At 38.9% G+C, this 16,323-nt stretch overlaps 1 protein-coding gene and 1 long non-coding RNA gene across 3 annotated transcripts in view; one reads left to right on the top strand and one right to left on the bottom strand.

Annotated features, from left to right (window-relative positions):
- LOC135578593 (uncharacterized) overlaps positions 1-16,323 on the bottom strand; it is a 45,581-nt gene that overhangs the window by 12,265 nt on the left and 16,993 nt on the right. The gene's annotated exons all lie outside the window — the stretch shown is intronic.
- On the top strand, positions 11,352-12,628 carry MC2R (melanocortin 2 receptor). Its single transcript, XM_005510828.3, has one exon. The coding sequence runs from the start codon at positions 11,605-11,607 to the stop codon at positions 12,562-12,564; it is 960 nt and encodes a 319-aa protein (XP_005510885.2). The 5' UTR covers positions 11,352-11,604; the 3' UTR covers positions 12,565-12,628.

The raw sequence follows: 16,323 nt of genomic DNA on the forward strand, positions 1-16,323 counted from the left end.
CTTCATGAAATATTGTTAAAGCTCAGTACATTTTTTACCTTCGTGACCTGAATTACATTTCTCCGTAACGATAACTTAAATTTACCCAGACCAGTACAGCTGGCCTTTGGTGCTGCCAAGTTCTCTCTATCTCCTTAACTTTGCAGTTCAGCATATCTTCCTTTTGACTGGGCATATTTTCTTTTTCCTTAAGTTTTCAGAGACAATGAATGATTTATTTTAAAGCGACCCTAATTCAAGGTTATGCCAATGAGACAACTGTCTTTCTCTTTGATTTAGATGTTCCGATCTTTCCTTTACGCAAAGATTATGTTGGCTTCATTTCCTTTATAAGTAATCTTGCTCCCAGCAATATCAGCACACTGACTTACAAGTTGTTTCACTAACAGGTAAGTGGGGATTTGCTAAATCTATGTAAAATTCAGAAAGCCTGCTTGGAGAAAGTAGTGAAAGATGCAATGTTATTTTTGGAATTAAGTGCCCTATTTCTAATGTTCCCTAAAATCTTTCACCTTACAATTATTCTTTTCTAAAGCAAATGTTTGGCATGGGATTTATGCCTCTTTAATGAAGTTTGAGTAAGATTTTCCTCTTTACCACCTGAAGGAGTTAAGCTATACAGCAGGAAAGCTTCCGCTGAAATGTTTCTGGTCTTTTTGATACTGTTTTGCCTGCTTCATCTCAGTTTTGTCACTGCATCGGTCAGAGGTCACACCTCTCAGAGAATTTCTAACTGGTCATCAGTGAGTCTTCTCAATCTGGACTGGGAATTATGCAAGGAGGGCTAATCCGGGCAGGTACAACCTTGTAGCATTCACCGCACTTACTCTAGAGTAAATATTGAGCAATTCCATCAATCTACCTGGTATTATTATAGATCTTCAGGAGTATAACTGACAGAAGACCATGTGGTTTGGTGCAGTCTAACTGCCAATATTCTTAGATACTTAATCCTGTGTCAGTCTGCAGCACACAGCAAAGGAAGGCAGAGGACAGCAGAGGTCTCTGTCCTTGAAGATGACCACAAAGAAAACTGGAGCAGAGTAAATGTCTGTATTGACCATATGTTGTTGAAGATACCTGCACTAACATTTACCCTCTGACTCTCCTTGTTACTTCTTATAGACCAGAAGCAGAATCCAAATGACAACACACACACACATATGCAAGCAGTTCTGTGACACCTGTGCAGAAATGGAAATACCTGTTCTGCCACAGGTCCATGGCCACAGGCCTCCACAGCCTAGTGCATGGAAAAGAAAAGCTAAAATTACCTAATTTGGGGTATCTCCATAAACGTCCCACACCTCTCTAGAGTTGGGTTTGGATGACAGCACACCTTTTTCAATGAGACTTTGGCTAACTCTACCTAGAGCAGAAGCTGAGCCAGCGCTGGATGCTGACATGCAGCCAGACTAAAGTTTTATGTGGCCACTACTCCAAATGCAAGCAGATTTTTATGGGCTTGCAGAATTTATGTTTCATTCTTCCCACATTTCTTTTTCTGTTCGTTATTTCTCCCTCCAAGACAGCTGGGCATGAAGATGGCTCTGAAAAGACACATCTCAAAGAGGTGTTTTCTTCACCCTGGTCCCATCCTATAGGTTTCCCAGAGAAAGTAAGCATGTGTTGAATTCATATTTTAATCATTGTCTTTGCACTATTTTTACTTTTACAATAAGGAGATGTAAATATATTAGCTCAGTAGCAAGATAAAAAGCACAACAATGTTTTTAAGTAGCTCTCAGGAAAGAAGATCCTGTATCTTTCATGTTTTTTGTTTCAATAAGATATAACTGGGTTTACAAGGCAGTGCACTTAAGCAGCAGTGAAGGCAGTATAAATCCACACCCTCATTTTCTGTCATTTAAAAACATAAAATATTACACTAATGGTTCCATGTACTTAAAATATTGCTTTGTTTGCAACTACTGGGGCAATCATAGCCAGAGAAAAATATGGGTGACTTCTAAAAAAACACCTAGGAGGGCTTCTTTCTTTAGTACAGAAAGACAGAAATTATTTTTCAATAAATGGTTAATGCTTTTTTGTACATGAGATTTCCTTGATGCTTGCTGATAACAACATTTCCATGATGGCACTATTACTGGCAAAATTAATGATTTACTGGAAAGAATAAGAACAGAGCAATGGCCTCAGAAATGTCACTTGAAGGCCTCTTGATTGATTTTTACAGTGATTCCAAAGAACTAGTTGTCCTGTATTCATATTCACTATTATATTTTATTCCTTGTAGAAAATTACAGCTATACATGGCTTAAAATTAATTTATTCTGGAAGCAAATAAGAAAGCATAGTGTAATAAAAGCAGAGTATGAAGTCTGGAGCACAATAAATAGAATTTCAAAAAAGCATGAGTGAGCCTACTACAATATGTATCGTATTTAGTAGGCATGGATTATTGTAGCTTTTCACCAAGTTGCTCAAATGCATTGAGACTGATCTACTACAGGGAAGGATGTGACCAAAGGGTGTAAGTTCATCAATTCCAAAGCAATTACCTGCATCAGAAGCAGCAGAGTACATTTTGTTCATTTTCTTTTTTTTTTTCATAGGTAGATTATGTTGTTACAAATTATACAAATTATATTTCTTAATGTATGACACCCTCACAAAGCAACAGCAGCTTTATGGAGAGTGAGACTTCATGGGTTTTAAAAAAAAAAAAGAAAAAGGAAAAACAAAACCAAACAAAACAAGCTCTTATGATTACACATACTGAATTTCATCTGAATTTCATTCTCCTCCCTGTTAGCTGTATAGTAAATGACTTGTAAAATTCTCCCCTTTCCAGGGCACAGTGTGCCATCAGCACTGCTGGGAAGGCCCCTCCAAGATGCAGGTACTGGATAAGGACACCGGTCACTAGTGCATTTACACTAGTGCATTTACAGCCCCTGGTTTTCTACAAGTTCTAGTTTTTCTCTCTACAGATTTCTCATTTTCAACAAATTGTCCACACACTTGGGATGAAGAGCGTTATTTCACTAATAATTTTGTGTGCATTCTGTATTTGTGTGTCATGACAAAACAAGCATTTTTATAAAACCTCCAACACTTTGTGCAATTTTCTTAGTTCCATATACTTTAGATAACAGTATAGCTTACAGTCTCAGCAATTGTATGTGAAGAATGATACTGTTGCAAGAAGTTAATCATTTAGAAACTGTTTCCTGATTTACCAGCTTTAATTTCTTTTTCTCACTATCATTTTAATGGTCCTTGTCCTTTCCTTCATAAACATCCTAAATAATTATTTTTCCTCTCTGCTATTGCAAAATTTTTCTAAAGTGTATTAAGAACTCAGTCCATCTTTTCTTAATCATTTTTACTTTTCTCGCTTTAGGTATCTTTGCTGAAATATCCAGAGTTGCGCATGCTCTGAATGAAGCTACATGAGCATCACACAGAGAGAAGTCCTGGCCAGTAAGTTTCTGCATAGCTTAGATGCTTTATTACATGTTTTGTTGCTGGCAACAAAACTATGGCATATTGAATATACCTAATCTTAAATACAATTGAGAAAATCTTTCCCAAAATGACATATCCATATTCATATGCATATCCAATTCCTAATCCATAAAACAAATACATAACTGTTATTTCATAGTTGATCTTAAGGGGAAAAGAAAAAGAAGTATCCATAAGAAATTAAGCCATCTTTCAGATTTTCTTCATCTGTATTCTCCACAAGACCTCTAGTCTGTCCAGCTTCTGATGCAGTCAGAAAATTCTTTTTACAAGGTTTCCAAAGTCAGGAAAAACCTTCATACATAAAACTCTTTTCAATGTATACATATATATGACATTTAAAATTTCAGCAAGTGTTATTTGCAGCCTAATTTCACTCTAGAAATGCTGCTTATAGGGAAGCCACAGCTATAACTGTGTGAGTAACATTTTGCTGGTAATTAGCCCAGTTGGAACATGTGTGGCTTTAGATACAACAATATTTTTTTCTGTATTTCACTTGTATAGATATAAATTTCCCTTTTTTTGTCTCTTTGCTACTCTCTCCGTGTCCGTAAGTGTGAAGTTATTTCTGAGAAAGTACTATACACTGAAATTCTATGGGACATATTATTCTGATGCACTAAATCTCCAAGACAAATGGCAGTGAACAGTCTTATACAAGAAACATTTATCTAGGTCTGATGCCTGTTCATGAAACTGAAACTAGGCTACGTAATGTTATATAGTGTCTTGGGCATATGTGAGCAGCCAGAATAGCTGCAATATCATTAATAAGTGGCTAACCCTATATTGTTGAACACTAGAGGGAGATCAAAGCAAAAGAATAAATGATCTAGCAGATTATGGATACTAGTTGGTGGTGGTTTTCAAATTTCAATTTATGATAAGATGAAACACCAGGTAGCATAGTATCTTAATTCTTCATCACAGTTTTCACATGGCTTTATTCAACATTTTACCTAAAATGTTATTTTAAAGCAGGAAAAAAAAAATAGAAGGAAAAGGACTGTGTTTATATCAGTACCTCAGTTAACGTATTCTATATTAAATCAGTTTTTCATATAACATACATTTCATTAAATCAGAAGATTGAGATTTTAGCAACTGAACAATGAAACATAAGCACACAGTCCATGCACCTCACTGTCCTCTGAACTCACGGTACCTTGTTCTCGTTATGTAAATACACTTGTAAGCAGAAGAAACTCATATTTCTCCAAGATCTTTCCTAGAGAGAGATCTTTCTGTTAGACCTAAAGGCATGCTGAACAGGATGGAGATCATTGCTGTCACTTGTTTGCCATCACAGCTGCCATTTTGTTCAGTGCTTGCTGAACAAAGTTTGTAACACAAAATGTGTGTTTTAAGATGCAGACATTTTTGACTTTTGATTGTTCAAATAAAGTGCCCTTGATAACTTTTGAAAGAAAGTTATCAAATGCACACTTTTTTGTCCTCTCAGTTGCTGCTGGGAAATACCAAGTCTTCCCACAGGATTCCCACAGGAAGGGCCCTTAGGGACTTGCATAGTTCCCTCAGAGGAAGGACCTGGCTAAACAGGCCCCAGCGGAGGAGGAACCCTGGCATCCAAGTTTCGAAACCAAGTAATTACTCCTGCTACACTTTGTACAGAGACTTTTATGCTGGTATTTGCCATGGTGGAAATGTAGTTATTGCAACAAAGAGCTCACAAAGTGTTCATCTACCCTGAGTAAATTGCCACTGAGCAGCACCACACTCAGTGGCAGTGTAGTGCTACGCATAGTAATACACTTGCAGCCACCTCACATGTCAGCACAGCAGTCAACACCACCAGCATGCTGTGTTCTCAGTGTGCACTGTGGTGCAAGGAGAAAATGTGATACATACACTTTAGTAATTGCTATTGTTATTTAGGGAAGAAAAGGTTTAGATAAGATCAAGGCAGATGACAGGGCAGGAGCAGAAGGAAGCACATATGGGAAGGGAGAGATGGAATTTTGCCTTTTAGTGTGGTGAGCTGCTAAGCTGGCTCCAGGCTTGCTGTGAAACCATAACCTCTCATAAAGTCACCAGTCAGTTTTCCTCCACACACACACAAAAAGAATGCTCCAAGTTTCACTGCACAGCTTGGTTCAAAGAGGAGCAATATTTATACATTATTGAACACCTGTGCTGCCATTAAAGTTAAGCAGCAACTTCTCAGTGTTTCCTGCACTTTTTGGATCTTTTTAATAAATGGCAAGGGAGTTAAAATCCAGATCATCTAAGAAAACTATTTTCTTCAAGAGTTTGACAATAATACAAATGTTAGCTGAGGATGTTTCACATATGGTCTGCTACTGTTCTTTTTTAATTTTTCTTTAAATTTTATGTTACGTTAATCACAGTCAACTTAGAAGTCAATATGATACTTAAAATACTCTGAGACAGCCAGTGGTCTTCCCTTTAGCTGTGGCCAGAAAAGCAAGGGGAGGTAGAGCAAACAACTTTCAAGCTAACAGAGCCCTTGGGAGTCAGTGGATATTGTAGAGCAATTCCTCTGACACAGTTACTTTTAACACCTGTAAGGAAATATACAATGTGCAGGGCAAGGCAGAATCTTTGTTCAGGGCTAAGCCCAGCTGGCAGAAAAAAAGAAAAGCCATTGCCTACCTACTGCAGGAAAAAAAGTAAAAAGAAAATACATATTTTTAAAAGTCTTTCCTTCTTAAATGCTTTGTATATATGTCAAAGCTGGAAACAAGGGAAAAAAAAAAAAAAAGGGAATTGTCCATAGTTTCTTGTCAAACTTATTTTGATACAAAACGCAACAGCTTGAATGGAAGTGACTGAAAATGTATGTAGCTCACATCCACTGAATATGGGACTCATGCTGTCATTTTCAGAAAAAGGTTGTCCTAAGCAGCACCAGACAGTGTAACCAGTCACATACAGGTTGTCGCACCACCTCCACAAGTGTTTCATGTTCCACTATGACCAAGTTTTAGGAGAACCAAGTGAACCAATCACCAGGTGCCCTGATGCAGAAGGTCCTTTTATTTAAGCTTACGCTGGATAGCTTTAGGGATGGAATGCTAGAGACAATGACATCAGAAGGCATTTGTTAACACATTGAAGACTTTTTTGGATTGAGAAAAGGTCATCGTCTTTCAAACGACAAATAAGTACTTCTGTATATACTGAATGTGTTGTGAACTGTACTGTATATACTGTGGCTGAAACACGCAACACTTGTTCTTTTTCACTCCTAATATTTTTTTAAAATATATATACCTATATATATTATATATATATATATATATATATATATATATAAGGACAGGGAATTAACCTCCGTAATTGGCCAGTTGTCGCAGCTGCTTCATGCAGTCCAAAAGCAGAAAAGATTACTCAGTACCCTCTCAGTTTTTAGTCACTGCCAGCTCTTTAGATATCAAATCCAGCTTGGGGTCTCTCCAGTAAAGGAAGAGTAAAAAATTACTAGGTGCAAAAAATCCTGTGAAATTACATAGTATTTAAAGTACATAGTTCTTTACTGTATCTTATCATCATAGTTCACAGCTGAAACTACTTATGTTGTTATTACAGCTGATCAGACCAGTTTATTTAACATTTTGGGATTGAGAGTAGTTTATTGTTTATTTATTTAAGAAAAAAGTTTTCATCTAATTAAAAAAAAAAAAACCTCAAGTGCAGACTTATTTTCCCAGACCTTGTAGGCATCACATTCATACTGTAAAGAAAATTTAATTTCTGTAATCAATAGTCACTGGGTACACAGCAGAAAATTACGTTTTTTGCCAAAGACTAATCCAGCACAGTGCTGAGAGCAACCAGCATCCATGGAGCCATTCTCAGCTTGTCACAAAATGAAGTTCTGGAGCTGATGCTAGGCTGTGTGACATTTGCCATCGTGAACAAGCTTTGCAAGTATCAGTGGGCTGTAAATAGTCAAACCATAATCATAGTGAGCAAACACAATTGTCAGGTACTCCAGATTGTATTTGTTTCATGAGTTTGTGAAAAATTGTCATTATAGTTTCCAGTCCTGGCTTCTAGTCTCCCAGTTTCCTGCTTCATCTTGTTTTAGGTAACTATAAATCAAAGAGAAACTGCTGATAAGCTTACAAATATATGCAATTTTTATAACTTCATTATTGCCATCAGCTTCTGAATATCCAATGCTACTGGGTTGTCGATTTCTCCCTCAAGGACCTAATCTAAACATGAAAAAGAATGAGTTTAGGTTTTTGTAGTTTTTGTGATACAGCTACGTTTGCAAATGTTTTTTCAAACTTGAGGGGTTCTTTTTGTTATTTATTGCTTTTTGACCGGTTTATATTTCTTGCTACAACCAGGCAAACTTATTCTTAGACTGTGAGTGACCTTGAGAAAGGTAAAATCCAAGTAGTTCGGCCATTGCCAGGAAAAAATTACTGTAGCACAAGGCACTTTTTTATTTTTAAATTCTTGTGTTCTATTTTTAACAATGCTGACACAAAAACTAGCTGTGAAAAGTTGACTTTGCAGACATCTGCAAAAGATAAAACTGAGGTCTTTCAGAAAGTTGTGTTGGTGAGTGGCATGAACCCTTTATCTGGACAATACACTGATAAAACACTCTAGGGGGGTATTGACAGTGGAGAGGAAATCTGCTGTGCCTAAGCTGATTCTGGTAGTGCAAACAACACTCTTTTTCACCTGATGATTATTTATAGCTTCGTGTGACATGACCTTGGCTTTCATTTCTGTAACCATTGGAAATATGCATCCAAGCTCCAAGCTCCAACCTCATCTAAATGCCTTTTAAAGACCTCCAGGGATGGTGACTCCACCACTTCCCTGGACAGCCTGTTCCAATGCCTGACAACCCTTTCCATGAAGAATTTTTTTCTTAATATGCAATATAAACTTCCCCTGGTGCACCTTGAGGTCACTTCTTCTTGTCCTGTCACTTGCAACTAGGGAGATGAGACCAACATCCTCCATGCTACAATCTCCTTTCAGGTAGTTGTAGGGAGCAATAAGGTCTCCTCTCAGCTTCCTTTTTCTCCAGGCTAAACAGCCCCATTTCTCTCAGCTGCTCTTCATCAGACTTGTGCTCCAGACCTCTCACCAGCTTCATTGCCCTTCTCTGAACTCTCTCTAGTACCTCAGTGTCTTTCTTGTAGTGAGGGGCCCAAAACTGAACACAATATTCCAGATGGGACCTCACCAGTGTCGAATACAGGAGGACAATCACTTCTCTAGTCCTGCTGGCCACACTATTCCTGATACAAGCCAGGATGCTGTTGGCCTTTTTGGCCACCTGGGCACACTGCTGGCTCATATACAGCTAGCTGTCAGTCAACACCCCAAGATTCCTTTCTGCCAGGCAGTTTTCCAGCCACTCTTCCCTTAGCCTGTAGTGCTGGCTGGGGTTGTTGTGACCGAAGTGCAGGACCCGGCACTTGGCCTTGTTGAACCTCATACAATTGGCCTCAGCCCAACAATCCAGCCAGTCCAGATCCCTCTGTATGGCCAGCCTACCCTCCAGAAGGTCAACGCTCCCACCCAACTTGGTGTCATCTGCAAACTTACCGAGGGTGCACTCAATTCCCTCATCCGGTTCATCGATAAAGAGATTAAACAGGGCTGGCCCCAATACTGAGACCTGAGGAACACCACTCATGACCGGTCGCCAACTGGATTTGGCTCTGTGTGTAGTCTATCTGTCCTACACTGCTTAGAAGTGTTAAACTACTTCATGCAGCCTGTCTGGTAGCAGTGTAGTAAACCTGTATATGTGGGATCTACTACAGATGTATGATATCATGTGTATAATGCAGATCAAGCACCGGACTTACTACCTGTGTACAGCCCTGTATACACAGATATTTCTGTCTGGGAGGTCTGAGACAGAAGTATGACTGTGCACCATGGTGAAGCGTCAGAAAAGGAGATAATTGGCAACATCCTTGATGGAACCCTGAAAAAAATAATGTGCAATAGCTATGCACACATGCCGAAATGAGAATCTCTGAAATAAGAATGTCTTTTTCTGTCTTTCTATTAATTGTTTGAAAACAACAAGTGGTATAAAGTAATCATTCAGTTTACTGTAAGTGCTCTAAAGCCTTTATAAGTTCTCTGCTCTAACCAAATATTGCACTTTATATGAAGTTACTGTAAAATTATAAGCAGCAGATGTAATATATCATGCCATTCATAATGCTACATGTTTTCAGTGAAGGAACCTTCACGTTTGTTGGGCAGATCTTTTCAGCAATATGATTATAAGCATTTGTTAAAACAGTTCTGAGACAATAGTGACTTAAAAAATGCATTTTTGCCAACACATTGTCCTGTTTAAATCCCATTGAAATGAGGCTTTGTCTGAAGTGTCCCTGTTGACTTTCTATCAAGGGTGAAACTTAAGTTGTTCAACAGATTGCTAGATTAGAAATCATAAAACTTAACTGTGACAATAGCTCTAGTGAGAATAGGGAAAATCATATCATTCCAAAGACGTTGCTGAGTCTCCTATTCTTGTTAGTAACTCCTTCCTTCACATACTGACAAATGCTGACCTAATTGTCTTTGGAAATGTCCACGCATGCTGCAGTGCAATACAGTTCATTTATTCCACTACACAGACTTTGTTTTCAGATGACTATGGTTACTCTCCTGAATGCTTTCTCTGAAGTCAGTTTGTTTCAATTGAACTCATGATGTCTAGTGGTCCAAATCTCACCATCCTTCATCACAAGAGCACCTTACTGGAAATCTCAGCAGACATTAGCAAACCCAGGTCAGAACCCTGTTTTCCACTGAAAAGTGGCCAAACATTAATCTGCACTAAGGGTAATCATATTCAAGCAGCAGTTCAGCTGTCCTGATTACAGATACCCACTGACACTTGCAGAGGGCATCGTTTGCATACAAAGTAATTAAAACTTTTGACTTCTCCCTTTGAAACAGTAATAGAGTGTATTACAGCATTCGGCAACCCTGACTATGAAAAAATGTCCAAAGGAATTTCAAGGCTTACTGGTGTGAAGGTGCCAAACAATTAAAAGCTGTTTTGAATTTAAAAACAAAGGGACAATATGTCAGTTCTTTAAAAAGAGGGACATTCAAAACAGCAACTGCATCTGCATTTCACAAATGGGGCTATAAAAACTACAAGAAAAAGTGGGTCTTATTCTTTATGGGTAACACCCACACTAAATTAAGATCACATACATTTATACATTACTGAAAAGCCTAAAAAGCCTAATCCTTTAGAATGACTCTTCTCTGTGTTAATGTAGTTTAGATCAGGATCTTTTTGGAGAAAGAAAAACATAATCTCGATCCCGAAATAGGCATTTGGTCTTTTAGATAGTCATAAAACACAGCCAAGAAAAGATTGTACTTTAGATCTTAATCTTTCATCAAATCAAAAGACAGTTTCAATTTGCATTAGAAATAAGCCTCTCGCTAGTATCTAACATGCCTCAGAAATATATGAATATTTACAAATGTTCACATCTAAATCGAGGGCATTTTATTTCACCATAAACAGTGTGGTGATAAACATGTTGCTGTCCTGGACAGCAGTTTATCTTGGCATTGGTCTCTTTTGTGTCTAATAACACTGTAAATCTTGTGAGAAATGCCAGACTTTCTCAGAGCAAACAGCTGGGCCAGTAAAGATTGCCAAACTCTTGAAGTCTGTCAGATCAGTTTCAGTGCACATGGAATGCTCATTGCCAAACAATGCTACATGTATTTTTTTAACACTGCTCTGAAGCTAAAAGGGGATTTACACTTTCCTCTAAGGCTCAGTGAAGCCTAGAGCAGCTCCTATTTCATCCAAACCAACTTTGCCTCTCTCTGAGGATGATATGTATTCATTCAATTGCAAGAAGTGATATTTCAAATGTCTATTTTTGCCCTATCTATTCAGTAAATTTATCCTTGATATGTATGTTTCTCCATGTTTTCTTGTAGGAGAAATTCAAAACACTTCAGTTAAGATTAATACTGCTGCAGATGAAGGAGAAAGCCTTCGTCAATTGAAGAATGGTCTGACTGACAGGTCAGCTTCAGAATACAGCCAAGCCTGAGAAACAACGATCCAGAACCTTTCCACGATCAGAAGAAATGAGCACTGAGAGACCTCCCAGCCTGGTCAAACATGCAGGGCAGACAAGCGTTACTTCCCTCGAAAATATAAGTGATTTCTCTTTAAATGTCACTGACTGCACCCAGGTTGTGGTGCCAGAGGAAGTTTTTTTCACTGTTGCTGCTGCTGGAATACTGGAAAACCTGCTTGTCCTTATTGCTGTTGTTAGAAATAAGAATTTGCACTTGCCCATGTACTTCTTCATTTGCAGTTTAGCTGTTTCAGACATGTTAGGCAGCTTGTACAAAACTCTGGAGAACATCTTTATCATCTTGTGCAAAATAGGGTACCTGACACCTCGTGGGGACTTTGAGAAGAAGCTGGATGATGCCATGGATTCCATGTTCATTCTGTCTTTACTGGGGTCAATTTTCAGCTTGTTAGCTATTGCAGCAGACAGATACATCACTATCTTCTATGCTTTGCGGTACCATAACATCATGACGCTGAGAAGGGCCTTGGTTATTTTGGCAATCATTTGGACATTCTGTGCTGGCAGTAGCATTGCCATTGCCCTCTTCTCGTATGAAGCAGCAACTGTCATTCCCTTCACTATCCTGTTCCCTTTAATGATGTTTTTTATCCTGTGCCTCTATGTCCACATGTTCCTCCTGGCTCGATCTCATGCTAAAAAGATCGCCTCACTGCCAACCAGCACAGTCCATCAGAGAACTAACATGAAAGGAGCCATTACACTGACCATTTTCCTGGGGGTTTTCCTCTGCTGTTGGGCGCCCTTTGTTCTTCATATCCTCTTAGCAAGGTTTTGCCCACATAACCCTTACTGTGCCTGCTACATGTCCATTTTCCATGTGAATGGGACGCTTATCATGTGCAACGCCATCATCGACCCTATGATTTTTGCATTCCGAAGCCCAGAATTACGGAGTACATTTAAGAAGATGTTCTGCTGTGCCAGGTCAAACTGGAACTGGTAAACACTTCAAGAAAAATTAAGACTATAGAAGCACAACTGTGAGGCATTGTGCAACATCACTTTGCAGAGTTAAAAATACTTTCAAATATGTCCAAAGCAATACTATCCTTGTAGGATACGGACAGTGATTTTCAGAGGGCTACCAAGGAGTGCATAAAAACTGAATATGCACACAAATCCTTGCCATCCAGACCTCCAGAAATATTACTGGTGAAGTTAATTCTGCCAACAGTTTTCATGAAAGTAAAAAACCAAATTCATCTTAACTATCTGTCATTTCAGAAAAATTCCGGTATAAATATTCTGCATCAAGTATTGCATTACCTCAGAGATGAATTTATGCCAGCTCATTTTGTAACAGTAATTTCAATTTAATGTGTATACTACCTTAAAATTATGTTGTTTAAATCACAATGAAATGGACATTTGTTTCTAAATTGCACATTTATATAAAAGTATATGATAAAGCAGAAAATAAGGACATGTAAGTGGATTTTGCTGGAAAAGTTAATTCATGGCTGTTCTTCAACATCTAATTTTAAAATCATGCAATTAGTGTTGTCTAAGTTTCAAAAATAACTTGGAGTGTGAGTCCAAGAGAATAAGTTATTTTGGTTACAAGCTATTTTAGTGACTGAAGATGATTTTCCAACATAAAGTTGTTGTGCCAGCAAAGAGAGGTTTTGAATTTTAAAACCCCAAAGTCTGGGCTAGCAAAGGGAATTGCTGAGCTTGCCAGTTCCCCATTGGAAGTGTCTCGGCCAGTTTGCTTTAATAAAATAATAAGTTTCATGGACAGTGAAATAACCTTGATTAAGCCATGGCTTTCTAAATATGCTACAACAAAGAATTCAAAGAATAAAATACCAGAGTGAAAATTCAAAGACCTCCAAGGAAGTCAGTCACCTGGATAAGGAATCAGCTAGCCAGTCCGGAAGGATGCTACGAAACATTTTGTAATTTACAAAATCCTAGCAAGAAAATTTTGAATTGTCCCTAGCAAAATAACACAAAACTCACAAAATTTTAAGGCAGAATAGTTTTCAATAGCAAAATGTCCTGAAGCAGTCCGGAGCATATGGTGAGGAATTAACGTCACAATAATTCAGTGAGCTATTCAGCTGTACCACAGGCAGAATATTTAGTAAGACACAGCTGTGAAAATGAGAAAGCCAAGGCATGGCTAGAACAAGAAGGAAAGGAAAGGATAAAACCTATTAGAATTCATAGATAAATAGAATAACTTACTCTGATGGAACACTAAGAAAAACAGGAATTTCAAGATGTATGGAATTAGGACCAAATCATGCGTATTCAGGTGGACTTAGGCTTACAGATAAAGATATAAGAAAGGGACAATGAACCTGAAAGCTTCCATAGAACTAAGCAAAGAAAATATCTCTCTAATGAGAAAAGAGATATTAAAATGAAAATTTTTCAAACCTATATATTTATTACAAAAATATGTTTATCTATAAAATGCCAGTTCAGAAGGGTGTTCAGATATAATCATACATTGTATTTAAATAATAACTTTAAAAAAAAAAAAAAAAGCAAGAGACCTACAGTACCATAATAACCCATGCACATAGTTTATGAGTTTCAAGATGACAAAAGATATTGGACAGAAAATTGTGATTTAGGCAGCCCTTATGCTAACTCTGCAACACATGAAATATCTCGTAAACGCACCTTCCCCCAAAACTTTATTTTCAATCTACTTCCCTAAAACAGACATAGTTAAGAGAGCTAAGTGGCCTCTACCATGTTAGAAGTCATTGCACCTTGTAAGGAAACCCACTCTGACTCTACAGATGCAACCACTCAGCGTTCAGATTGGGAACTACAGGTGCAAATATTAATAAAATATGTACCAAAAAAAATTAACCTATAACTTCTAAAAACGGAGATACAATCATTAAAGAACATACATTTAGCACTGCAAAGATCATTCAAGACAGTCTCATTTCCAAATCCAAAATTCAGCAGTAAAATACATCACTGAAATTCTCTAGAAAGTCCTTTGCAAAGGACAGCCCATCTTGTGGTGACACTGGCAGTTTCAGCTAAGAAAGGGACAAATATGAGAGCCCAGGCTGTGGGTGGATGTGGCTGTGGCTACAGGAGGCTCCAGATGCGGCCACCAGCTACTGCTTTACCCTACCACACCAGCACGTGGGAGCTCAGAGTAGTCCTGAGAAAGGGTTGGTTTGTCCTGAAGGAAACAAGACAGCTTGGACCTGGCTGCCTTCATCCCTCACCTGACTGCCCCACCTAACCAAGAGTCTCAGGAACTGGCTGGTGCCAACTTTCCTTGTGGCATCCCCAGGCCCAGGGAGAGAGGAGGGCAAGACGTTGCTCACGGACCCTCAGAGCCAGAGCCCAGCTCCAATCCCTGCCCTGCCAGCATTTTGCTTTGCAACAAGGACCTGGGCTCCTAGCTCCTCATGAAGTCTGGCCTACAGGTTGAGCCAAGGAGAGAGCAGCCTGAGGCAAAGAGGTTGGATGAGAGACTATGCCCAACCTCATCATAGACCTTCAGCTTGCCTTACAGGTTCACCACTACCCTGGCTGTGCCACAGCCTCAGGACATGGCTGGGATTGGTGGCACTCTCCTGCCATGGTTCCAGACCCACACTAGGAGCCTTTGGACAGCCTGTGTGGGGCACAAAATGCTCAGCAAGCAGCTGGGCTCACCCCTTCTTTTGATTACCAATGCCTCAGTTTCACCCTCAACCCAAGACCCATAGGGTACCTAAGATGAGAACTTAAGACATAAAATCAATCCTACAGTCTCAGGCCCTCCCACTGTCTTTCTCAACACCATCCCCAAGCCTCTAACCACTGTTTACTTGCAAAACATGGAGCAGCCATGGTTATGTGGAAGTTGTAGAGTCTCTTTCTCTGGCGACATTTGAAACCCACCTGGACACATTCCTGTGTGATACTCTCTAGGTGAACACGCTTTAGCAGGTGGGTTGGACTAAACGATCTCCAGAGGTCACTTCCAACCCCAACCATTCTGTGATACTGTGACTCTATGTAGGCCATGGCCCAGTGAGGTTTGGTTGGTTTTGGGTTTTTTTCCATACAGCTTGTTAAAACAAGGATTCAACACTTAGGCAGCAAATTTCCAGCAGGTTTTATCCCACGTTGTTCTCTTTGACTTGCAAGTATCTCTGCTGTTAGTGACATTGGGTCTCAGATTGCCATGAGATCCAAGCGTTGTCAGGAAGTGGTTCCTACCCAATGGTACCAGAATTGGTGGCCTATTCTTTGTAGCTTACCTGGTCTCATCTGTGGATACACTCAGAACAACATCCCAAAAGTGTTTTTTCATGTCATGATGCCAGAGCAACACTTAAAATTATGGCTTGAGGTTATGTCTTTAAAATAGTGATAGAAACTTGATGGCTGTTACTGTCAGACTATGTGTCTAATATCCAGACAGCCAGCAAGGCGGGGAAAAAGCTGCTACATAAGGGGATCTAAGACAAAGCACAGAGAGAGCAGGTTTGTAAATGATGTGAACTGCCTGTTCTTCATTTTTAGTGAGTTCAGGACAATAGAACTTGTCATGTTCTATGGGTAAATTTGTAAGAAATGCAGATCCTATGCATTTGCAATACAGCTGAAATCCGTGGCAGAATATTAGATTTCAAGCTGAGCCCGAGAGTTGTATAAAGAGTCAATATAAAATTCAGAAGACATATACAAAAACTTTTTTTTCTTCAGTTTGCACAAGTCGTGATTAAATGGA

Source organism: Columba livia, chromosome 2 (assembly GCF_036013475.1).
Source record: "Columba livia isolate bColLiv1 breed racing homer chromosome 2, bColLiv1.pat.W.v2, whole genome shotgun sequence".
NCBI classification, from domain to species: domain Eukaryota; kingdom Metazoa; phylum Chordata; class Aves; order Columbiformes; family Columbidae; genus Columba; species Columba livia.